The sequence below is a fragment of the Saimiri boliviensis genome, chromosome 8 (genome assembly GCF_048565385.1).
Source record: "Saimiri boliviensis isolate mSaiBol1 chromosome 8, mSaiBol1.pri, whole genome shotgun sequence".
NCBI classification, from domain to species: Eukaryota; Metazoa; Chordata; class Mammalia; order Primates; family Cebidae; genus Saimiri; species Saimiri boliviensis.
The window spans coordinates 98129825-98156919 of NC_133456.1; the positions used below are offsets into that span (position 1 = coordinate 98129825).

At 42.4% G+C, this 27095-nt stretch overlaps 1 protein-coding gene across 9 annotated transcripts in view; it reads right to left on the reverse strand.

Moving 5' to 3' along the window:
• Positions 1-27095, reverse strand: part of KIAA1217 (KIAA1217 ortholog) — an 820690-nt gene that overhangs the window by 309577 nt on the left and 484018 nt on the right. For 8 of the 9 annotated variants that reach the window (XM_074404924.1, XM_074404916.1, XM_074404923.1 and 5 more), the window contains one exon: positions 19874-20157. In XM_074404924.1, coding sequence (XP_074261025.1) covers positions 19874-19987 — 114 coding nt within the window. In that variant the 5' untranslated portion in view covers positions 19988-20157. Of the gene's footprint in view, positions 1-455; positions 12406-19873; positions 20158-27095 lie in introns of those variants that run through there. The other variant, XM_074404919.1, reaches the window with a different exon arrangement.

Below are 27095 nucleotides of genomic sequence, written 5' to 3' on the forward strand. Positions count from 1 at the left end.
TTCAACGATGATTTCTGCAATATTCCATGGATTTTATTTTTGGCATTTTCACAATGTGAAAATACAAAAGTCCCAATTTCAGATCTGTCTTAAGAGTAAAACACACACACACACAACATCTGGGAATAAATAACAAATACATAGAGCACCTCAATTTTCAGATTGCCCATCTAACCCTTATCTGCAGAATTTTTATAGCCGTATTCACAGGGCACAATCAGCAGAATGCACAATGCATCACTTGTTTTCAGCTCTATTCAAAAATCTCAGTTCATTCAATTAAAAAAAAAAAAAAAAACCCCTAAAAACAGCCCTTAAGCACGAACATTGCTATGGGAAAGCTGGGCTTATTGATTCAGTTCTTCCTGCCAAGAGAACAATGCCGAGAAACAGAGCGAAATGTTTCCAAGTAATTTTTGGCAAAAACTTGGAAGAAGAAAACCCTGCATATTTACCTGTACCCAGAGCTCCACAGGTGAGGCGGCAGTTAAAGCAGAAAATCTAATTCTTCTGGAAGTTTTTGTCTCCAAGAGACTCCAGGGTCTCCCTTCTGAGCTGTCAGGTAAAACCCCCTTCCATGTCTGTGCTGTTTTCTTTTGCAGTTTTTCCCAGTGAAACTCTCGTCATTTGCATAAAACCTACTCGTAGCCTATAGGACTTTTTGAGTAGCTACTTGTTAAATCGGCTGTCTTGACATGCTCTTTCAAGCATGACATCATAAATCTCCATGGAAACCCTAACCCCACCTGCCGACATGCCAACATTACCTGTCAGGCCGAGACTTAAACAATCGTCTGAAATTGTTCATTAATGAAACCTTTCTAGGGGCTTTGGATCTCTGCACAGTGTAATTTGTGCTGTTGGCAGAAACTTAGCCGGGAACGATGGCTTCATTTTCAAAGCCTGAGCTGTTTTGCAGAAAACAATGATCAAAATTACAGGCATTCGTTAATCTGCCCCTCCCTGTCTAACAATGCACTTAATTGGTGGAAGAAAAACCTACAGCAGCCATGTGTATCTCTCTCTGCAGGATAAAGTTACCTTGAAAACTCAGGTCTTGAAAAACCTTCAACTGATACTTCTAAGGCTTTTCCACTCTGCACTCCACCAGCCCCCTTCCTACTTTTTACCAGCAAAACTTGCAAAACAGGTTCCCTGCCAGAGCATGTATGTGTGTATGTGCATTTCTCCTTGGCTTCTATGGCTGCAGAGGTGGTAGGAAAAGGTGTGGGGAAGTTTTTAACTCTTTCCTAATACGTCCACTTATTTTGCATGTCTATCCTAGTGTATGTAAATTACCAGAATTACACTGAAATCTAGTCTCGGCTTTGGGAAATGGCGTAGGCTCTAAGATACTCAATATCTGAGTCCAGCCCTCTTTCTTCTCACCTCTAAATTCACTGCAGACACATTTCTCACTCCCCAAGTCTAAGACTGCTGACCGCCAGGCACCAGAAAATTTGAATAGGACTCAGTTCAAACCCATAGGAGTTTATCATAATGTTATCAAGTCGTTGTCATATGCTACAGTACAAAGTTCTTCACTGGGACTGGGCAGGGAGCTCAATGCACTCAGAATAAGCTGAGGATCACTTTAAAGCAGCCTCGAGTGAGTTTTGGAAACAGCAGTAGCTGAATGAGCAGTCTTCTCCCACTGCAAACTGCAACAAGTTCAGTGCATCTGTCTTCAAAGGTCAGAGGGCAAACATTAACCTCTATACCTTGCTGGGTGCACCCAGGTATTTACAAAACGAGCAATCATAGGTTAAAAAAAAAAACCACAAGAACCTCAGAATGACTCTTTGCATAACAGGGAATTGTAAATGCTTTGGATTCTCTCCTCCAATGATTCTGCAAGCTTTGCATTGCCATAGTTCAGTCAACAGATGGGACATTACCTTTGAAGGGAACCAAGAACTACCCTGGTTTAATTTTGCAGCCAGAGTTGGAGCACTCCTCGGAGGCAAGACTACTGTCAGAGATTCAATTAATGCCTCTATGAGATAAAAATGCATTCAGATGAAGCCCGTGCTTGGGCTTTACCCAGTGGGACACAAACACAACGTGAAACAAACAAAATCCAGATATAACCAGATCTAGGCTTGATTCACTCAAATCTGAAGATGGGACGGAGGCACTGTTCAATTACAGTTATTCCTCAAATTTCCATTAGAGAGAAGAGCAGTGCAAGTTGATTCAGCAGTCAGAGTGGTTGTAAATTATGCCAGGTCTTCCCTTTGGGTTATTTAGGAAATTACAGTATCTCAGCTTTTGCTTATTGAATTCAGGCTTAGAAAAGAGAGAAGAGTCAGATTGTAAAGGCAAATGGAGATAGTCACAGAAATATTTCAGATGAAAGCAACTCCATGAACAGTGTCATCAGTGGGCAGGCAGAGGTAAACACAAGAGAAGAACTGATAACCAGCAATGACATTATGATGATGATGCAGAGGTCTTGAACACCTTAGAGCTGGGAAACTGTCTGGCAACACGGATCTCAGCAATAAGGACAACACATGAGGGCTGAGCAGAAATGCCAAGGCTTGATTAGAAGTGACCAGTCCAGTGATGATTTTTCCTACCATCCCCAAATGAGAAAAATATCTTGCTAAGCCTTAATGACATTGTGATTTGCCCGATGTCAACTTTAGGATCACATTAATCAAGTCAGAGCCCAATAAATGAATGTAGATGAGTTATTTTTATTTCTAAATTTAGCAACATCATAGGTACCTATGATTGACTTGGAGAGCAAATAAGATTCTCTGTCTTGAATTCATGTCAACAAATCTGTTTTATAACAGAGGTATAAAAAGGGCCAGGAGCAGTAACTCATGCCTGTAATTCTAGCACTTTGGGAGGCTGAGATGGGAGAATCATTTGAGCCCAGGAGTTCGAGACCAGCCTGGGTAAAATAGCAGTACCCCATCTCTACAAACAATGCAAAAATTAGCCTGGCATGCTGCTGTGTGCCTCTAGTCCCAGCTACTCAGATGGCTGAGGTGGGAGGAATGCCTGAGACCAGAAGTTTGAGGCTACAGTGAGCCATGTTTGCACTACTGCATTTATGGCTTGAATTTTTGTTTCTTAAGAAACATGAGCCAGGTGCGGTGGTTCACACCTGTAATCCCGGCACTTTGCCACGCCAAGGCGGATGGATCACCTGAGGTCAGGAGTTCAAAAACAGACTGACCAACATGGTGAAACTCCCATCTCTACTAAATACCAAAAAAATTAGCTGGGCGTGGTGGCACGTGCCTGTAATCTCAGCTACTTGGGAGGCTGAGGAAGGAGAATTGCTTGAACCTGGGAGGCAGAGGTTCCAGTGAGCCAAGATTGCACCACTGCACTCCAGCCTGCTCAAGAGCAAAACTCTGTCTCAAAAACAAAAACAAAAACAAAAAACAAACAAAACAAAAAAAAAAAAAAGGAAGAAAAGAAACATGAATTCCAAGTTGTCAGGTAAAAGAGGAATACTTGCTCTGAAGAGAAATATCAAATTTTTTTTTTTACCATTCAAATAACCAACCGTTATCTCATTGAAGCCTCACAGCAATAGTATGATGTAAGAACACTCATTATTCCCATTTTACAAATGGAGATATTGAGCCTTAGAGAGGTTAGGTAATTCCAGTAAGTTTACCAGGCTACTAAGTGTTGGAGTAGAGATTTGAACTCAGGCTGACCCAAGATTTAAACCCAAAACACCTGTGCTTAACTACCAGGCACTGATACTCCTGGTTTAATAAAATTGCTTATGATTGGGATACTAAGATCCTAAGTAAATGAAGCCAAGCTGAAAGGATTTATTTAGTAGTTGAGTCTGAAAGTGCATACTGGATTGTAAAGGGTCAATGCAGACCTTCTGCAGATCCTCCGGGATACCAGGTTAACAGATGGTACTGGGGTCTCGGGTAGTTCAGACAGAAACATCAGACTACCGGCCGCCTTGGAGAAGGAGTAAGTATTTAGCTGCAGGCTGTTTTTAGTCCCAGTAGAACTGCACAGAACAGAGTTAATGCATTGCAACTCAGGGCTTAGCCCTCAAAACCCCAGGGCAAACAGATCTTTAGGATGTAGATAAAGCTAATGAAATCGCGACTCTTAAGAAGTATCTGCAATCTGAACTTCTGGTCTAAAGAAAAACTGTCAAACATAAAAAAGATCGAAAAACCCAGATACACATTTTTTTAAGTCAAGACCACACTGTAAGTTCCACCGGAAGATAAGAATGCTTGGATCCTTTAATGAAACAATGGCCCCCAACTGTGGTAATTCTCTAATGCTAAACCCTTGATCTTTGGCTCTGTGTTTGATCACAGTTGTTACCTGTTTTTAGAAATTATCCATTCACATTTTGGCAACTGTTGCTATGATGCAGAGGGGGGTGGTTAATTTCATGTTTCAACTTGTCCAGGTTATGGTGCCCAGTTGTTGGGTCAAACACAAGTCTAGATGTTGCCGTAAAGGTATTTTTAAGATGTGATTAGCATTTAAATCAGTAGACTTTGAGTAAGGCAGACTGCCTACCATAATGTGAGTAGACCTCATTTAACCAGTTGAAGACCGTAAGGGCAAAGACTGAGGTCCTCCAAAGAAAAAGGAATCTGCTACTGGTTCTGATATTCTGAAGAACTGCGATTAATACAGCTGATACCTCCAACACGTACTGTCCAGTCTTGTTTTCTGGCATAGAGTCCAGTCCTATTCTATCTCCAACTGTTTAACAGTCATTTTCACTTGGAGTTAATCACTGTCATTTCAGATACAGCTGTCAAGTCCTAAACTAAAGCAATTGTTTAGTATTTACATAGCATGAGACATATTTAAGAGAGAAGAATAGACATACAGTACTTGCTGTCAAATTAAGATGGAGGAATAAAGTCCATCAGTTGTTATACTAAATGTTAATGGATGGACTTTCCCATTAAAAAGAGATTAATGAATTTGGCTAAAAAAGAAAAACCAAATTATTAATATGTCATTTCTTTTTCTTTCTTTCTTTCCTCTTTTTTTTTTTTTTTTGAAACAGAGTCTTGCTCTGTCACTCAGGCTGGAGTACAGTGGCATAATCTCGACTCACTGCAACCTCTGCCTCCTGGGTTCAAGCAATTCTCCTGCCTCAGCCTCTGAGTAGCTGTAATTACTGGCATGTGCCACCAGCTAATTTTTGTATTTTTAATAGAGACAGGGTTTCACCATGTTGGCTAGGCTGATCTGGAACTCCTGACCTCAGGTGATCCACCTGCCTCAATCTATCAGATTGCTGGGATTGCAGGTGTGTGGCACTGTGCCCAGCCAATATGTGTGTAGTTTCTAATAAACATCCTCATTACAGGTTGAGTATCTGTTATCCAAAATGCTTGGAATAACAGATTTCAGGTTTCACATTTGTTTGAATTTTAGAATATTTGCATTATATACTTAGCAGTTGAGCATCCCTAATCCAAAAATCCAAAATCCAAGATGCTTCCATGAGCACCACCTTTGAGTGTCATGTTGGTGCTCAAAAAGTTTCAGATTTGGAAACATTTCATTTTGGATTTTCAGTTTAGGGATACTCAACCTCTATTAATACAGAAATGTTTAAAATAAATGATAAGATATACCTGACAGATGCAAACAAATGTAAATCCAGAGTGATAATATTAAAAAAAAGAAAGTTAACAGACACCAGACAGAATGAAGAGGTCATCTGATAATGCTAAAGACATAATTTCTAAGGAAGGTAGGATCATCGTACCTAAGAACCTGTGAAGAAGAAATTCTTAGGAATGCAGGGAGATCAAGATAAAAATACAATTAAATGCGAGACTTCATTATACTTTGCTTAGCAGTGAACAACCTTAAAAATAAAGACTGAGAAGAAATGAATAATACAATCAACAAACCCAACATATATATGTGTATATGTATATGCATATGCATAGAATACAGAATAAATAATTGTCCAGGAATATCTATGCAATGCTTATAAACACTGATTGTGTATTGTATTCTAAGAAAAACGTTTTAAACTAGTTTTTAAGCTAAATTTAAAATAAGAATTTTACAAACTGCATTCTCTGACCACATCTAACAAAATTCTAAATGAATAACGATAACCTCAGCTACTTGGAAATCAAATATTCCTGGGTAACCCCACACTCAGATCACACCCAAAAGTTGGTACTCTTTCCACTAAAGAGACATCTCCTTGACAGTGCATGCTATGATTTGGATACTTGTCCCCTCCAAATCTCATGTTGAAATTTATGCCCAAAGTTGGAGGGGCCTAACGGGAGGTGTTTGAGTTATGGTGGCTTCTCATGAATGTCATGAATGTCATGAATGGCATGAATGCTCTCCCTGGGGGGTGAGGGAGTTCCCACTTTATTAGTTGCCATGAGAGTTGGCTGTTAAAAGAGCATGGCACCTCCTCAACACTCCTGCATCCTCACATACAATGTGATCTCTGCAAACACAGGTTCCCCTTTTGGTCGTGAGTGGAAGCATCCTGAGGCCCTCACCAGATGCAGATGCCCAATGTTGAACTTTCCATCCCTCAGAATCATAAGCCAAATAAACCTTTCTTCTTTATAAATCACCCAGCCTCGGGTATTTTTAACAGCAACATAAGTGGACTAACGGAGGGCAGATGTTGTGTTTGGTATTTTTGATTGTTACTTATTTTATTGAGATAGGGTCTTGCTCTGTCACCCAGGCTGGAGTTGGTGGGACGATCATGATTCACTGCAGCCTTGACTCCCCAGGCTCAAATGATCCTTCCATCCATCTCAGTCTCCTAAGTATTTAGGACTATAGGTGTATACACTATGCCTGGCTAATTTAAATACATGAGTTTTTTTGTAAAGACAAGGTTTTGCCATGTTGCCCAGGCTGGTCTCGAACTCCTGAGCTCAAGCAATCCACCTGTCTCAGCCTCCTAAAGTGCTGGGATTACAGGGATGAGCCACAATGCCTGGCCTTGTACTTTTTATAGAATGCTCAATGTCAATCTCAAAATGTAGATCCATAATAAATAAGCATTTGAATGAATTAATCCAACATACCTGCCGGAAGAATGAATAAATGGCAAAGACTCAAGTTTGATAAGAAAAGATAGGAAGGACAATTTGAAAATTTGCAATACGAGTTCTCCATCTATGCACTGGACTTTATCACACTGATCTGTTTTAGATCCCTCAACACTGAAAATTTCCATCTAATGTGGCAGCAATTTCCTCTAGCTTTTGTTGAGTATCCCTTTCCAGGTGTCTCCTGACACTGCCTAGCTAGACTTCGGTTCTTGCCTTTCCATACTTCCCCACCTACCCCCGGGCACTCCTTAGCAGGTTTTCTAGTAGAATCGTATTTTGATTTCTTGTAGAGCTTTTCTTAATATAGCACTGTTCTCAAGATATGTTCTCTTGCTCTTCCACATCACTAATTAAAATGAAAGCTAATGCTGAGGTTGGTGGTACCCAATTAAACATGGATCAAAAGTGATGTGTTATGAATGATCCCTATTTAGGATGCTCTTTTTCTGCATCCTGGGTGATTAATGTCAACTGTAAATCAATTTTGCAAGTAAAACTATAACCCCTGAATTTAGTTTTTTCAATTATTCAGTCTCTGCTGCAAGATGTCCTACTATGTAATGGTCCAAATCTTCTGAGATGTACTTCAATGACCTTTGAGTCACAATTCAAAATATCAGTCCTTGGCTGGGTACAGTGGCTCATGCCTGTAATCCTAGCACTTTGGGGGACCAGGGCAGGTGAATTCACTTGAAGTCAGGAGTTCGAGACCAACCTGGCCAACATGGTGAATGAAACCCCATCTCTACTAAAAATATAAAAATTAGCCAGGCATGGCGGCATGTGCCTGTAGTCCCCGCTACTCGGGAAGCTGAGGCAGAGGAATCACTTAAACCCTGGAGGCGGAGGATGCAGTGAGCCAAAATTGCACTCCAGCCTGGGTGACAAAGTGAGACGCCATCTCAAAAATAAATAAATAAATAAAAAGTAAAATATAAATCAGTCCTCCAGGAATCACATTCAGGCTAGCGCCTTCATCTCATCCCTTGAGGAACATCATCTGTCTTAGATATTAGGTTCTTCTTTCTGTTCATTTTTTTAAAACTTTGGTTTTTCATTACACCCAAATTTAAATGATGATTATCTCTGGTCACTGACCACATCCTGATTTTCCTTAGACATATCTAAGATTATCTGGAATTTCTCTGAGGAGAAGAGTTTTTTTGTTGTTTGTTTGTTTGTTTGTTTGTTTTTTGAGAAGTCTCACTCTGTCACCTAAACTGGAGTGCAGTGGTGTGATCTTGGCTCACTACGACCTCCACCTACTTGGTTCAAGCAATTCTCCTGCTTCAGCCTTCCCAGTAGCTGAAACTATAGGCACACACCACCATGCCCTGCTAATTTTTCTATTTTTAGTAGAGAAGGGGTTTCACCACGTTGACCAGGCTGGTCTTGAACTCCTGACCTTGTGATCTGTCCACCTCAGCCTCCCAAAGTGCTCGGATTATAGGCCACCATGCCTGGCCAAGAGATGTTTTTATACTGATTCAGCCTTGTCATATTCTTTGCTCAAGGGCCTCTAGTATTCCATTAAACACACACTCATACATGCAATAATATAAATTCTCCAGATATGACTTGTGATTCTCTCATGAACACCATACTTCTTTCACGTGCAGTGGTTGCTCTGAAAATGTTTAACATCTTCTCAACTTTCACTTGCTGCATACTTACCACTATATATGCAACTGCTTCTTTATTTTTCTTTCTTTCTTTCTTTATGAGATTGAGTCTTGCTCTGTTACCCAGGCTGGAGTGCAGAGGCGCAATCACTGCTCAGCTCACTGCAGCCTTGACCTCCCGGGCTTGGATGATCCTCCCAACTCAGCCTCCTGAGTAGCTGGGACTATAGGCATGTGTACCACTGCTTCTTTAGTGCCAAAATCCGTTTCTTCTTCAAATTGTTAAAGGCAGATTCAACCAGGACGCTGGCACTTCTTCCATTCTAGGATGAGCACTAAATCTCATTCACACCTACTGACACTAGGCAGACTGGTCTCCAGCCCAGTCCTTCTTCTCCTTAGCATTTCAGAACATCTTTCTGTTCCATCCCCCATCAGAGAGGTGGTCTCACCTAGAAGTTAAGAGCAAGGCCCCCACAGAAAGATAATTGGATTTAAATACCGGTGCTGCCACTTACTGGCTGGGTCCTCTCGGACAAGTCCGAACTGCTTTATGCCTCCGTTTTCCATTCTGTTAACTACAGTTAATAGTAGTGCCTACCCCACACCTGTAATCCCAGCACTTTGGGAGGACAAAGTGGGTGGATCATTTGAGGCCAGGAGTTCAAGACCAGCCCGGGCAACATGGTGAAACCTCATCTCTACTAAAAATAAAAAAGTTATCCAAGCGTGGTTCAGGCACCTGTAATCCCAGCTACTTGAGAGGCTGAGGCAAGAGAATTGCTTGAATCCAGGAGGCGGAGACCACAGTGAGCCAAGATCACGCCACTGGACTCCAGCCTGGATGGCAGAGCAAAACTCTGCCTCCAAAAAAACAAAAAACAAAACAAATAACAGTGCCTACTCCACAGAGCTGCAGAGGGGGATGGACTGTACTGCAGGTTCGGCATCCCTAATCTGAAAATTCAAAATCTGAGCAGCTCCAAATCTGAGACTTTGAGTACCACCGTGACACTCAAAGGTCATGTTCATTGGAGCATTTCGGATTTCAGATTTTCAAATTAGAGATACTCAACCAGTAAGTACGTAATGCAGATATTTCAAAATCCACCCCCAAAATTTGAAATCTGAAATATGTCTGGTCCTGGGCATTTCAGATAAAGAATACTCAACCTGTAATATGAGTAAAGAGAAACAACAGCTGATGGCAATAATATGTTCTCCTTATGGTCCTTTCCAGTTTTTCACCATTATTAACAGTTGTTGAAAAAATGGTGCTAAAAAAATACTGCGCGTGTTACCGGCTTTCTTTGTGTTCTTGATAGTTTGGGTAAGGGTGTTTCTTCCCTCTTCCTATTGTGGCTTATTTATTTATTTGTTTTTATGTACATATGTTTTTGGGGAATAGGTGGTATTTGGTTACATGAGTAAGTTCTTTAGCAGTGATTTGTGAGACTTTGGTGCTATTATTATCTGCTCTGCATACAGTATATTAGATTTCTTAATTGTTAAAAAAGAATTATGTCCTTTTTCCCTAAAAGTTTAGGTAAGAAACTGCTCTGAGGCCAGGTGCTGTGGTTCATGCCTGTAATCCCAATACTTTGGGAGGCTGAGGCAGGCGGATCACGAGATCAGGTGTTTGAGACCAGCCTGGCCAACATGGTGAAACCTCGTCTCTACTACAAAAATTAGCTAGGCGTGGTGGTGTGTGACTGTAATGCTAGCTACTCGGGGGGCCAAGGCAGGAGAATCGCTTGAACCCGGGAGGTGGAAGTTGCAGTGAGCCAAGATAGCGCCATTACACTCCAGCCTAGGTGACGGTGTGAGACTCCATCTCAAAAAAATAATAATAATAATTAAAAAATAAAAAATAAATAAACTTCTCTGTAAACACATATTCAGTCATCAGTTCACACAACTAACTAGCTGCTGCTAGTAAATATGGCTATCCTCCCAACATCTCACCATTGGATTAGAATAAGTTAATAGCTCTGAAGAGGAAGTTCTTAGCTACGTCTTGTTCCTTTACTACAGTTTCTAAACTTTTTACTTACCTGTTTATTTATTTACAAAATATGCCTTGTTTTTCAAAACCTACACTTTCTATAGCATTAGTCTTTTATCCAGACCTTCACCATGGCTGAAGGCTGCCATTTACTGAACAGTGTATAATATTCATGTACCTTTAGTTTCAATTAGCCTAACTTGTCACCCTTCGCTGGCAGGTACCTTCGTAAACATAGATGCACGTATGTAAATTTTGAATAGACAGATATAGATCAGAGCCAAGACAAATATGACAGATGAATATCTAATGAATTTGGAGTTCTTCACACATAACAGAGGGTAATACGTTTATTCCCCAAGGCACAAACGGATTCCCTGAGATCTACAGCCTGCAGCTGTAGGTGGAGTTCTGCTATGATACAATTAAATTCATCAAAAATGCGCCACAAAGACATAGATGCCATTACTTATAGAACTATCTGTTATTATGCTTATATTCTGTATAAACGCCAGACGTCATTGTATAGATAAAGTGCTAGTTATAACAAAATTGATAATCAATTACATTAGGAGAGCTGATGAAAGAAACTGAGGCAGGAGGATTTTAGTCTTAAGCTAGATTCCACAGCCAAAACCTGAATACAACAAACATCTCAGTAGGTACTAGAACCAAAAAGCTACTATGAAGTGCAGTGGCACATGCCACTTCCATGCCAATATATTTAAGAGTGTGCATACAGCCCATCAGTTCTGTCTCTTTGTCATGGTGACCTGGAATCCATGTGTTGAGACGTCATGATCTCAAAAGGGAAGTAGCCAGAATTCCTAAGTCATTGTGAGAATAAGCTTTGCCTGTGTGAGACATAAAATGTTTCTGTGTCATACCAGAAAATACCACAAATATTAATAAACCACAGGGTAGATTTGTGAAGTAGCATAATCTATTAGGTTAGTGCAAAAGTAATGGCAAAATATAGTTACTTTTGCACTAATTTCATAGACTATCCTGATTGTCATCTTGAAGACATACTTCTGTTTGCAGCTTTCTTGTGATAACTTGTATTTGATTTGTTGCTGTTGTGGTTTTGAGAAGGGGTCTCATTTTGCTGCCCAGGATGAAGTGCGGTGGTGCCATCATGGCTCACTGCAGCCTCTACCTCCCGGGCTCAACTGATCCCCTCACCTTAGCCCCCCAACAGGCACATGTCATCATGCCTGTCTAACTTTTTGTATTTTTGGTAGAGTAGGGGCTTTGTCATGTTGCCCAGGCTGGTCTCAAACTCCTATACTCAAGTGATCCTTCCACCTGAGCCTCCGTAGGTGTTGGGATTACAGGTGTGAGCCACCTTGCCTGGTCTCCAGAGCAGTTTCTATACAAACACATTCAAAGGAGAGGATGGTTGAGGAGGGGACCCTAAGAAGGCCTGAGGAACACTCAGACAGCAACAAAGCTGGTCTGATGGGAGAAGCCAGAAAAAATGACCTCCTGGCCTCACTCACCCTATTTCATCATATTGCTGTTCATTTTCTTATCTCCTTCTTTTTGCTTTCTGTAATGTTCATGTTAAAGAATAATCCCAGGGCCGGGCACAGTGGCTCAAGCCTGTAATCCCAGCACTTTGGGAGGCCGAGGCGGGTGGATCACGAGGTCGAGAGATCGAGACCATCCTGGTCAACATGGTGAAACCCCGTCTCTACTAAAGATACAAAAAATTAGCTGGGCATGGTGGTGCGTGCCTGTAATCCCAGCTACTCAGGAGGCTGAGGCAGGAGAATTGCCTGAGCCCAGGAGGCGGAGGTTGCGGTGAGCCGAGATCGCGCCATTGCACTCCAGCCTGGGTAACAAGAGCGAAACTCCGTCTCAAAAAAAAAAAAAAAAAAAAAAGAATAATCCCAGTCGGGTGCAGAGACTCACACCTATAATCCCAGCACTTTGGGAGGCTGAGGCAGGCAGATCATTGAGGTCAGGAGTTCGAGACCAGCCTGGCCAACATGGTATAACCCTGTCTCTACTAAAAGTACAAAAAATTAGCTGAGCATGGTGGTAGGCCTCTGTAATCCCATATGCTTGGGAGGCTGAGGTAGGAGAATTCCTGGAACCCGGGAGGGAGAGGTTGCAGTGAGCCAAGATCGTGCCATTACACTCCAGCCTGGGCGACAGAGCGAGACTCTGTCTAAAAAAAAGAGAGAGAGACAGAAAAAAGAATAATATCATCTTTACATCTCTCTTACTCTTTGTTGGACATGTCAGATTTTTAGGTTAAAATGCATTACTAGTCTCTCTTACAGTCTGACCACATCAGATAAAAGAATCCACATAGACTAACTGACACTGCAAAGTAGATTCTATATACTAAGTAAGTTAAGTAGAAGTTGTGTGAGTAACCGGGAATAAAAATTGAAAAATTAATTTCAGAATAGTTTCTGAGACTAGGAGTAGAAAGTTAGTTTCTGCAGGTGAGAAGCCGTCAGACAGCTATTTATTACTGAATACATAAAAAAATGGCATTTCCAAATTGTGAAGTTACACTGTGATCACAACCGTGAGGGATTGCTGGACTACACATCTTTCTGAACTCAGAGCTATTGTAAAGAAGCAACTTTCTTTCTATATAAAATACACAGAGGAATCTATTATCTATGATTATTTAATATGCCCTGGAATGGAGTAAGATTTGCCTTTTTAAAGAAATGGCCATGGAAGTCATGTCTATGGTTCTATTGCTTGACCCAATGTGAAATACACAATGCCAAAAAACTTTGGAAAAATTCGAGGGGGGAGAAAACCTTGAAAAAAATCAAGATCCATAGGTCCACAATGAATGAAAAGACCATAAAGTGGAAATTCTTTTTTTGTTCTTTTTTCTGTAGATTTCCTCTGAGGACAGGAAATTCTGGCCCTGGTTCAAATGTTGGCTTCTGGACTTGGGGAAAATTACTTAGCCATTGTTAACTTCTTAGTTAAGAAATCTCTTCTGACTGCTCAAACAACAATTAATCATTTAATTCTGTGGCTCTCTACCCCTGCATCTGTATCACCTATCACATTCTATTAGAAATAGTGCTCTATTAGAAATATCGTGTTTGGTATCAGAAATTCTAATACTAAATACTATATTTAGCATTTGAAATAGTGGCTCATTCCTTCATACAACAAATATTTTTGATCTAGCCTAATATAGGTTGTGTATTCCCTTAAATGCTGAGTTTACAGAGGCAAAAGAGGAAACGGTGGTAAGAAAAGGTCCCTACCTCCAGAAGCTTATTATAGGTGAGAATAAGAAATGTAAAAAAAAAAAAAAAAAAAAAAAATTTAATGCAACCAGATTAGATGCTACAATGTAAATACTACAATACCGGAAGATGTTATGACCATCTCAGAAGGTGTGAGATCTGGGCTGGATCTCACAAGACTACTCTTTATATGTGAATGCCTATTTCTTTTACTGAAATGAAGACAGGGTTAAGTCTAATATTTTGTATTCTTCATAATACCTTTATTCTGGTAAGTGCCAAATAAATATAAATGGGATGAATAAATGAAAGAAATATAAATACTAACCTCTGAATGAAAGAAAAATACCAGTTTCAGAAATATAATAAAGTTATTCTTTAATCAATGGAAAAGATTAACCTCTTCAGGTATTCAAATATTTGTCGATAAAAAAGTTAAAGGAGGCCAGGTGTGGTGGCTCATACCTATCATCCCAGCACTTTGGGAGGCTGAGGTGAGAGGATCACTTGAGGCCTAAAGTTGGAGACCACCCTTGGCATCACAGCAAGACCCTTTCCCTTACAAATAATTTTAAAAATTGGCAGAAGTCATGGTGTTTGCCTATAGTTGCTACTCAGGAGGTTGAGGTGCAAGGATCATTTGAGCCCAGCAGTTCAAGGTTGCAATGAGCTGTGATCATGCCACTACATTCTTAGCTGGGTGAGAGAGCAAGATCTTGTCTCAAAAAAATAAAAGTCAAACGATTTTAAATACTAATTTTAAAATAAGAGCCTCTAAGACTCTTCTTTGGGACACTATAAACCAAAATATTATCACGCTAACATCTGCCAGTGAAACAGTAAATGGTTCCATCAATGTATTTTTCAATGTTCCATGATGTAGAGACTATTGTCCTTTAACAAAGGAGGAAACTGAGACAGAAAGATTGAGCCATTACGGTTGGGTGTAGTGGCTCACACCTGTAATCCCAACACTTTGGGAGGCTGAGGCGGGCAAATCACTTGAGTTTGAGACCAGCCTGGCCAATATGGCGAAACTCCGTCTCTACTAAAAATACAAAAATTAGCTGGGCATGGTGGTGCACACCTGTAATCCCTGCTACTCGGGAGGCTTGAGGGACAAGCCTTGAGCTTGAATCCAGGAGGCAGAGGTTGCAGTGAGCCAAGACTGCACCACTGCACTCCAGTCTGGGTGACTGACAGTGAGATTCTGTCTCAAAAAGAGAGAAAGATTAAGTTATTAGCCCAAATCATACAATTATGCAGTTAGCATATTGTGAAGGCTGTATCCTGATCCTGGTTCCCGTCTGCCTCCACAACCAAGCCCTTAGCCACCAGGCAATGGGGCTGTACAGCCTGATTGCCCTGCACAACTAAAAAGACCTAGGTTATGCTGAGAAGAGTCCTTAACAATAACAGCTACTATTATATAGATCAGCACAGATCAGCACTATGTTGCACTAATGGCCACCTGCATTGTTTTGAAGACTGTAAAGGGGTGTTAACGTGACCTCTTAGCCTTTCAATAAAAATGTCTAAAGAAAACTAAATGCCTAAAGAAAACTCTTGACCAACATTTTTTTTTTTTTTTTTTTTTTGAGACGGAGTTTTGCTCTTGTTACCCAGGCTGGAGTGCAATGGCGCGATCTCGGCTCACCGCAACCTCCGCCTCCTGGGTTCAGGCAATTCTCCTGCCTCAGCCTCCTGAGTAGTTGGGATTACAGGCACACACCACCACGCCCAGCTAATTTTTTGTATTTTTAGTAGAGACGGGGTTTCACCATGTTGACCAGGATGGTCTCGATCTCTTGACCTCGTGATCCACCCACCTTAGCCTCCCAAAGTGCTGGGATTACAGGCTTGAGCCACCGCGCCCGGCGACCAACATATTTTTTAAAGACAAATAGAAGTTTTGCAACCGTGAATCTTCTAGTATTTGAAATTAGATTTTGAAACATATGGCATGCTTTCATTCTTCTTATGTTTCATAGCAAGCAATTAGAACCTAGATTTTCAGCCATGTATGGTGGTGTACTCCTGTAGTCCCAGCTCTCTGGGGGCGGGGGTTAGACGGGAGGATTGCTTGAGCCTGGGAGGTCAGGGCTGCAGTAAGCCATGATCATGCCACTGCTCTAGCCTGGGAAACAGAGCAAGACCCTGTCTTAAAAAAAAAAAAAAAAAAAAAAGAATGTAGATTTTAAGAGATTTCATGTTAGATGCCAGATACATCATTTTCTTTCTTTTTTTTTTTTTTTTTTGAGACGGAGTTTCGCTCTTGTTACCCAGGCTGGAGTGCAATGGCGCGATCTCGGCTCACCTCAACCTCCGTCTCCTGGGTTCAGGCAATTCTCCTGCCTCAGCCTCCTGAGTAGCTGGGATTACAGGCACGTGCCACCATGCCCAGCTAATTTTTTGTATTTTTAGTAGAGACAGGGTTTCACCATGTTGACCAGGATGGTCTCGATCTCTCGACCTCGTGATCCACCCGCCTCGGCCTCCCAAAGTGCTGGGATTACAAGCTTGAGCCACCGCGCCGGGCCTCAGATACATCATTTTCAACATCTTATTCTCTATCTTGCTCATTGGCTCTTTTCTTATCAAGGATACTTCTCTGAGAGGAAGCCAGAAAACCAGCCACCAGAAGAGCATCTGGTATTAAGAACCTCAGTATCTGGAAAACAGCATCAGATGTGTGTTATCTGACTTCCTTCTTACAGCTGGCTGTGTAATCTTCCTGCAAAGGAAGCCTGGGATAGTCCGCGCTCAGAAGGTCTGGGAGGAACAAATGGCACTGCAGAGAGGAGGACAGGAAAGAGGAAATGGGTGGTAGGAGAAAAAGAGTGGAAAAGACGGGAGGCAAGATCATGTCTGTAGCAATTCTGTAGGCCATGTCTATACCGATCTCCAGCGTTTACGACGCTGGCTGGGGTTTGCTTGCACAAGCGCGGTGACAGCGTTAGGGGCGTTTGAACCAGAGCAACTCCATCTTAAATAGGAGCTAGGTAAAATGAGGCTGAGACCTACTGGGCTGCATTCCCAGATGGTTAAGACATTCTAAGTCACAGGGTGAGATAGGAGGTCAGCACAAGATACAGATCATAAAGACCTTGCTGATATAACAGGTCACAGTAAAGACGCCGGCCAAAACCTACCAAAACCAACGTGACCATAAGAGTGACCTCAGGCCATCCTCACTGCTACACTCCCACCAGTGCCCAGACAGTCTACAAACGCCATGCAACATCAGGAAATTATCCTCTGTGGTCTAAAAACTGGAGGCAGGAATATTCCATCCCTTGTTTAGCATATCATCAAGAAATAATCATAAAATTGGGCAACCCGCTGCCCTTGGGGCTGCTCTATGGAGTAACCATTCTTTTATTTCTTTACTTTCATAATAAACTTGTTTTTGCTGAGCACGGTGGCTCACACCTGTAATCCCAGCACTTTGGGAGGCCGAGGCAGTTGGATTACCTGAGGTCGGGAGTTTGAGACCAGCCTGGCCAACATGGAGAAACCCTGTCTCTACTAAAAATACAAAAAATTAGCCAGGCGTAGTGGCACCTGCCTGTAATCCCAGCTACTAGGGAGGCTGAGGCAGGAGAATCGCTTGAACCTGGGAGGCAGAGGTTGTGATGAGCCAAGATAGCGCCACTGTACTCCAGCCTGGGCACCAAAAGTGAAACTTTGCCTTTAAAAAAAAAAAAAAACCTGCTTTCACTTTATGGACTCGCCCTGAATTCTTTCTTGTGGGAGATTTAAGAACCCTCTCTTGGGGTTTGGATCAGGATCCCTTTCCTGTTAACAGCAGAATGAAAATGTGTACATAGATTCATGCATTAAAATGTCTCCCCTTTTGGAGGGTCGGCTTGGAATATGAAAGAAGCAGAAAGACAAGTGTGACTTGTTCATTCCGTATTACCCAGAGAAGGGAAAGCTGGCCAGCCAGGGCAGAATTAGCAGTATATAACAGCAGATCAGAGCTTGGGGGCACCAAAATGCATTCATTACTCCTTTCAACCTTCATTACAGTTAGGATCCCCTTGTAATTGTTTTAACCAAAGCCACCATTATTATAGCAATAGCAATAATTATGACACCACAAAATAAGAAGAGTAACAATAATCACCGACATATTTTTGACAGGCCAATTTCTATATTTCTCAGCAAAATTAATCCTTTTTTTTTTTTTTTTTTTTTTTAGAGACAGGGTCTCATTCTTGGATTTCAGTGATCTCCTACCTCAGCCTCCTGAGTAGCTGGGACTACAGGTGTATGCCACCACACCCAGCTAATTTTTTAAAATTTTTTTGTAGAGATGGGGTCTCACTGTTACCCAGGCTAGTCTCAAGCTCCTGGCTTCAAGCGATCCTCTTGCCTCAGCCTCCCAAAGTGCTGGGATTACAGGCATGAGCCACTGTGCCCAGCTCCTTTTTAAAATTATCAAAGAATTAATCATTAGCCCATTTTACAGCAACCAGGATTCTTGTTCTTTTCTCCTCTTCTGGGTTTATTGACTGTTGGAATTGTGAACAAAAAGCAAACATGAAGTCCATAAAGCACGTTTTATATTTTAAGCCACTCAGATAATGATTCCCTAAAAGAGAAGGTTGGATGTAGGAAAGAATATGAGATTGAGAATAAACTATAGATTTCAATTATTCAGGCCGATGCCAATGTCCATTTCCATGCGTAATCAAAAGCTGAGTGAGTTAGACATAATTTTTACACCTAACTGGGAAGATAGGAGACTTCAAACACTGCGCTTGTCTCCTTTGTGTGGAAATCAGTATCAGCCTGTCTCCCTTCCCGCCCCCACCCATCACACAGATGGCTAAATGCTTTCTGCTTCCTTCCCTACATTCTCCATACTCAAAGGTCAACCTGATAACACGCCACTGAGGTCGGTAGAGGAGGCCTCATATCTCCTGTGACCCCAAGCCTGCTCTATCTGCTAAAAAGTAATTGCACACAGCCAAGACACAAAAACATCCCTAGCTACAGTTGGGTGACGTCTATGTGGCTGTCAAAATAACCAGAGGAAACAAGTAAGCGAAGACAGAAAGCTAGCACAAAGCAAGGCGTGTAGAAGGAGCACATCTGTGATTACAAAGAAAAAAAATGCCAGGCACAGTGGTTCATGCCTATGATTACAATAGTTTGGGAGGCAGAGGTAGGAGGATTACTTGAGGCCAGGAATTCAAGATCAGCCTGGTCCATAAAGCGAGACCCCATCTCTACCAAAAATAAAAAAAATTTGCCAGGCATGGTGGTGCATGTCTGTAGTCCCAGCTACTCAAGAGGCTGAGTTGAGAGGATCTGGAGTGCAGGAATTCTACGCTGCAGTGAGCTATGATCCCGCTACTGCACTCTGGCCTGGGAAATAAAGGAAGAACCCATCTGAAAAAAAAAAAAGAACAGAAACAAAATCCTAATATCAACTTTTTAAAGAAAAGGAGTTACCACAAGTCATCTATGTCTCCAAGACCTATTTTACCCTGAAAATAAATGTATGTATTTGTATATGCATTCATTCACTCACAGTGCTAAGCACTCTGTGCTTTCAGGGTACACAGTAGCTGGTGCCATGCTTTCCTCAGTAAAGTAATACCCTTTCATTGCCTGTACTTCAGATGTGTTTGTGGTTGAACATGGGAATACTCTTTTGGGGAACTGCATACTCTCTAGGCCCTTCCTCTCTGGCCTGGCCTCCTGTTTTCTTGCTGTATTGGCAAAGAAGACTGAGCTTGCAGGCAGAAGTTTTCTACACCCAGCGCCCTCCACCCAAGTCCCCAAAGAGATCCAGAACAACTAAATAGTATGCATGGTCCATTAAACTATCCTTTGCCTTTTAAACTGAAAGTCAATTTGCTTTCCTTGATGTTCATTAAAGAATGAGCTACACAAAGAGAAATGAGATCATATTTGTACCTGGTCTCTCAGCCTCTCTTGGTGACCCATGATTGCGGAGGCGTGATGGGGGTATTTCTGCTTCAGATGTTCTAGGAACGCTTCTCTCTTCCGATCCATCTCAGATGTTTGCATTCCCAGTATTTCCTTGGAACTTCGGGCCCCCCCTAGGGTATGTCTCCTTGGGATATTGCGGGAAGACTTGAAAACTGATCCACGACTGTTTCCATTAGAAAGGCGTTCCTTGGTCCTGCGGCATTCTGCATCTTCTAGCGATGTTACATGCAGATTGCCTTTGCCTTGTTCTGAAAGACAAAAAAATTCAGTTCACAATTAATGGTTTCACACTAGAAATCTCATTTGCAGAATACTATGAGGGTTTGCGGCAGTTGTTAATGTATGAATGTTAACTTTGCAAATCTTTTTTCTTTTTCTACTTTGCAGCAGGAAGGGGAGAAAATCCACAATTAAAGAAATATGAAAAATCATACTTTGGAAATAAAAATGTTCGCTGGGCATTGTGGCTCCTGCCTGTAATCCCAGCACTTTGGGAGACTAAGGCAGGAGGATCCCTTGAGCCCAGGAGTTCTAGACCAGCCTGGGTAACATGGTGGATCCCTATCTCTACAAAAAATTAAAATTAGCCAGGTGTAGTGGTGCATGCCTGTGGTCCCAGCTTCTCAGGAGGCTGAAGAAAGATGACTGTTTAAGCCTAGGAGGTCGAGGCTGTAGTGAGTGATGATAGTACCACTGCATTCCAGCCTGAGTAGGTGACAATTGTGAGACCCTGTCTCAAAACATAATAACAAGAAAACCCGGGCCGGGCGCGGTGGCTCAAGCCTGTAATCCCAGCACTTTGGGAGGCCGAGGCGGGTGGATCACGAGGTCGAGAGATCGAGACCATCCTGGTCAACATGGTGAAACCCCGTCTCTACTAAAAATACAAAAATTTAGCTGGGCATGGTGGTGCGTGCCTGTAATCCCAGCTACTCAGGAGGCTGAGGCAGGAGAACTGCCTGAACCCAGGAGGTGGAGGTTGTGGTGAGCCGAGATCGTGCCATTGCACTCCAGCCTGGGTAACAAGAGCGAAACTCCGTCTCAAAAAAAAAAAAAAAAGAAAACCCACAAGAACACTTGCTTAGGCTACTTGCACGCAGGCAATTGGGTTACTCCTTACCCTTGTCTGTAATTATAGAAAGAGTTAACTCCAGTGACTCTGATTATTTCTGTATTTTTAATAACAGTTTCATTCTGGTAACAGGATTGTTATGTAAGCTCAATAGGGTTTCTGAAACATTTGCTTCATCACCAAGAACAAAAATAGCTATCACCCTGTACATAAGTAATCATTGACACATGTGAACCATTTGGAAATTCTGTTTTCTTATATTGGCATAAATCAAGCAAGCGTAAGAATATCATCAGAAGTAACAATCGAGGGCATATAAAGTAAAGGCGTAGATGAATTTCACTTAAGTGGACTTTACCTAAAACTCACAGTGAAAAGGAAGAGCAATGGTACATCCTAACAGCCTGGACCTTAGACATCCCGCCTTCTGAGCTGGCTTTTAAGGGACAAGTTGGTTTCTGCTCAGAACAGATCAACTAAGTCATGCAATGTCAATCCTGAGAGTGAGTAGCATGTATAGGGAACTTCCATTCATCCTCAACGGTTGGGAGATGGGGTAACAGGTTTGAATATTCCAGCTAGCTGAGAAAAGAGAGTTACTTTTTAAAACAACAAACAGATTAGGGAGAAAAAGTAAAACATTCAGAAGCGCTTCAGGAGTTAGGCTCTCTTCATGAAGTCAAGCTCTTCACGGAGAACAGTTCTTATCATACAGTATTGCTGATAGAAGCAGAATAATGTTTCCCTGTCATTAAATTCCCTGGAAAAAGTACTAGGCTGGATCTCAGGAATTTTGGCTTTTCTCCGACATTTAGAACAAACAATGTGACCTCTCTCAGTCTCATTTTCTTCATGAATAAAATGAAGATGACTGAACTCACATTAGGTAGGCAAAGAGCCATCTACCTCTAAATCTTTTTAAACTATTCTAATTGTTTTTTAAACAAATTTCCAATAACAGTGCATTTGTCAATTGTTTATCTTTACAAATTAAGTGCAGAAAAATAGAGATTCAATATTTGAGAGTTCTGCTCATTTGAATCCTAGATAAACAGAGAACCAAACCTTCACGCTAGTTTTGCAAAGCAACAGGTGTTGAGAGTTTAGGCATAAACCAGTTTCCTGAAAGCAATGCCAACACTCTTTCCCTTGTCTTTGCCTAGACAAATCTGGGTAGAGAACTGTAGTTATAGATGCCACTTGGTTGGGCAGAGAAAATATTTTAATCTCAGGCTGGTTTTCCTGTTCCAGTCTTCTAACGCTCGATGTGTGTTCTGGGAGTAATTCTTCTTGTTTACCCTTCAATTCTCATTACATTGCTAATTATAGCATCTCCATCAGACACTGATGGGGAATGGGAGGAAAAGCAAAGCCAAATTAGTCAATTTTTCTACTTTTCATTAGTTTCAGCAGTAAGTTTAAAAGGAGAAGAAGATGGAGCTGTTGGTTTCAAAGATACTGGGGGCGAAACTGTCACTTCATTTATTTAGGCTACCTTTCTAACATTCAGACTCACATCATGGCTACCTTTTAAATGATCTCTTCCTTGATAATATAGAAACAACAGGATCTGCTGAGCAAAGCTAGATGCAGAAAATGCTATCTCAAGTTGATAAGTACCTGTGCAATCTGAAGAGGTTTAGCTTTATCTTTTGAGTGTGTTTCATATCAGCCAAAATTGTTATATACTTGATATAACACTCATGCCTTTTTTTTTTTTTTTTTTTTTTTTTTTGAGACAGGGTCTTGCTTTGTCACCCAGGCTGGAGTACAGTAGCATGACCATGGCTCACTGCAGCCTTGACCTCTTAGGCCCAAGCAATCCTCTTGCCTCAGCCTCCTGACTAGTTGGAACCACAGATGAGTGCCACCATGCCTGGCTAATTTATTTTATCTTTATTTATTTTATTTTTTACCTTTTCTTTTTTGACACAGAGTCTCACTCCATCACTCAGGTTGGAGTGCAGTGGCGTAATCTCAGCTCACTACAACCTCCACCTCCCGAGTTCAAGTGATTCTTGTGCCTCAGCCTCCCTAGTAGCTGGAATTACAGGCAAGTGCCACCACGCCTGGCTAATTTTTGTATTTTTAGGGGAGATGGAGTTTTACCATGTTGGCCAGGCTGGTCTCGAACTCCTGGCCTCAAATGATTCACCTGCCTCAGCCTCCCAAAGTGCCGGGATTACAAGCATGAGCCATCACACCCGGGAACACTATTGACTTTTAAGTGGAGTTTGAAGATTAGTTTTGACATTATCAAGGAACCATATTTTAAGTTATCCAAGACAGGTAGATTAATTAACAGGATTGAACCTCTGAAAAGATGGTTTCTTATGCAGGCGTAGCACACATCCATCCACATACACATATACAGCAATAGTGACAAATGTCCATGCATGTTCAACCCCAGCAACAGGGAAGAAAGTCGTATTCTGCCTTACTACGCCACATAGGCTCATAGGATCTATTGTTTCATCCAAAGATCATCGGAAGAGGTCTAGACAGCCAGGACGCTAAACCCTCAGAGATGTTACTTTCTTTTTTGAAATGAGATGGGAAGGGACCTGGAAGGGGAGAGTTTTGGGGGTCAGAGCCAATCTTCTGTCCACATTAATCTTTGAGCAGCCCTGATTTACTGGACTAAACTCAACAAAGCCCCATTTTTTTCCCAGCACTTTTCGCTGGGAAGGTCACATCAACCTCATACTACGTGTCCGTTTTTTCTCTTTCTTGCGGATTTTTCTAAAATGTCTCCAGTTGCTTAACAAGGATTGATGTGATTTGGCGGAAAGGTACAAACAGCATCAACCGTTAGCGAGGCTGGAAGGCTCAGTGGAGCCACTTGGCAAACATTGGATTGCCTTCGGAGCTCTTACCTTCCTCTCGTCTTCATTTCCTGCCTCGTGCCTTCCACCCAATGCCCAATGCTCTAGCATCCTGCCTGCCTCCCCTCCTACCTCGAGGCACGTGCTCCACTGTCACCAGCACTCAGAGCCACCCAATGCCACTTTCCACACAAAGCCACTTTACCCCATCCGTCATCTGAGCCTTTTCCTCCTCAAGGCTCAGCTCTCAGAAGCTGTCAGGTCCCACACCTGAGGGAAAAGCAACAACTCTACCATTCCAGCAATTTAGGGAGAAAGTGGTCTTTTCAGTGGAGAAAAACTAAAAAGGATTACAAACAAGAGAGGGAGCAGGCGGAGGACATTTAGTCACAATTCCACAGCCGTGTTGTCAGAGAGCTGAGCCTGGCCAACTCCTCATTATCCACATGAATAGAGAAAAGCTCAAGTGTGGATTATCCAAGCCATCAAAACAGAAATACAATTCGATTTCTTGTTTGGAATGCGCTTTGGTGTTAACATTTAAATTTGGGTGTGTCTAGCTGTTCGCTATTCTGGGAATCCTTGTCAAACAAAATAATGAAGCTGTAGCGTGAAGGCAAGGCTTGGGCTTGCTGAAAAGCAGCCCTGTTTCCCCTTCCTGCCCCTCCCAGCCTCTGCAGAGCCCAGGGCAACTCCTCCTGGGAGCTCATTTCAAGCAGGGCAAAGAGCAACATAAGAGCTTAAAGCCAAGAAAACTCCTGGAACATTCCCTGGAGAAGTGAAGACAAGGCAGGCAGAAGTGCTCCAGGGACACTCTTCAGGGATCCATGGAGCCCCCAGGCTAGGATTTGGCATTCTGGAATGAGAACGTGGGAAGTAGGGGCCGGAGCAGACACCAAACACGCAGAGGCTCATGGACGACAGGAGAAAGCCACACTGCATGTTCCGCAGGCAGGCAACGGCAGGTGCTGCCACAGCCAGCTTCTTCGCCTCAACTCCAGTTACTCCGGCTGGGTCAGCTGACCTGCAGCCAGGGACTTGCGACCTTGCATCACCCAGCCATTCCACACCTGCTCCAGAGCCAGCAGCAATGCTGACAGCTTCCCTGAGATTGTATTCCTGGGTCAAGATTAGGCAGGCCGCAGACTCCTTCGGGAAGGTGTCCCTCTCTTCTTTCTAGCGGCTTCTGGTTTGTTGTCTCCCTCTGGATTGTGCTGGGAAGCTCTCTTGTCACAGGGAACATCATGGGAAGTGGCTGTTTGGTCTGGTTATATCCTGGCAGAGACAGCCCTATGTGTTCAGCCAGAACCCTCTCCTGCTACACACAGGAAGCCTGCGTTTTCCATCCAGTTCCATCTCACTGGGGCCTTGTACTCATTCCAGGTAATTCTGCACTGTGGGCAGAAGTCACATGGGCCGCCTTCGGTGGTGGCCCCTGGACACCCTGAATAACCTTCCATGTTCTCTCTTTACTCTTTGTCCAGTTGAATACAAAGGATCCAGCAGAGCTGTCAAAGGCCCTGGGGGATGGTATAGTGACAGGGCAGGGGGAGCTCCAGCAGCCACCCCGGAAATCCACCTGGCCACGGAAATCACTCTGGTGTGTATGAGTGAGCAATTAACCTTGATCATGCAAAGCCACCAAGATTAGAGGGTGGTTACAATAATTGGCCTATCAGATTAATACACATAATCGGTTAGTGGGCCGCAGGCTCCTACAGCATCCCTCAGTTTTCCAGCTCCCTTGTTTTTTTTTCTTTTCTTTTTTAGAAACAGGGTCTTGCTCTGTCACCTAGGCTGGAATGCAGTAATGTGATCATGGCGGACTGCAGCCTTGAACTCCTGGGCTCAAGTGATCCTCCTGCCTCAGAACCTGGAGTGGCTGGGACTACAAGTTCACGCCACCATGCACGGCTACTTAAAAATAATTTTTTTTTTTTAGAGATGGGGTCTTACTATGTTGCCCAGGCTGGTCTAGAACTCCTGACCTCAAGTGATCCACCTGCCTCAGCATCCCAAAGTGATGGGGGTTAGCTATCTTGGGACTTTTATCAAGATAATCACCATATACACAAATCAGCACAGAAATTACAGCTGAAAACATGTCATTCTATTCCTCCATAGTACCTTAAAATTTCTTCAGTGATGAAGAGGGTATCTGGCATAGATCTTAGATAAAATAGAGACAGGACCTTCTTTTCCCAGAAAAGCATTCTGTGTCAAGCGTTGATTGATTGATTCATTCATTCATACAAATATTTATTGACTGCCTGCTTCTATACCAAAAGGAGTTAGGAAATAGAGTGGTGAAATAGATCAAGACAGACTTAATTCCCTCATAAAGGAGTCCACATTTGAAATAGAGGGGCTGACCACAAACAAATAATACATATTCTAAATGTCACGTAGTGATAAGTGCTTTGAGGAATGAAATGGGATCAGTGTACAGAGACCAAGGGGGCTGCTTTGGAGGAGGCTTCCGAATATCTGTGATTCCCCAGGCTTGTACTAGATGGGAGGCTGCCAGAGGGTGAGGAAGGCAAGCAGGTGGGCGGATAACACTTCACTTGCATAGAGGTTTCAAGACCTTGGCAACCAGAGCAAAAGCACACGTCAGGACTGCTGTGGACAGAGTCATCCAAGGATTTCCTACCCTCCAGGGTCACACCGAAGAGCCCATGGCCTTCAAAGGGAATATGATACAGTTAGATTCCGGTTCCACCAATAATTATTGAGGCCTACTCTGCAAAGCACGCCGTGCGCTACACTTTCCCATTGTTATTTACCTAGTAGCCGGGCTATTCAGCCATGGAAGCTTCATTGATTAGAACTATTCTTAGGTGGATCACATGCCCCACCTTTGCCAAAACAGCTCTGCATTACAAATGGCGTCCCAGTAAAATTATTTGCAGTGTTCCCTTTCACTCTCAAAAGGATCTCATTTGGACAATAAGTTACATGATCACCCCAGGGAGCCTTATCTATAGTAGGATAATAAACTCAAAGTCCCAGAGTGGTATAATTAGCCTTCCATTCAACGAATGTTTATTGAGTGCCTTCTACGGTGCCTGGTGCTCTGCTAGGGGCTGGAAATGCAAACTGTGAATAAATAAGACATAGTCCTTGCTGTGGAATATCACATTGTAATCAGGTAAAGCAGATACACAGGCAGACACAAGAGAGACTGCAATGATAGAAATGGACGTTATGGGTGATGTTAGCGTCAGAGATGCTGCTCTCCCTTGCGGCACTGGTGCTCACCGGGAGAATTAAAAATGAAGCCATGCTT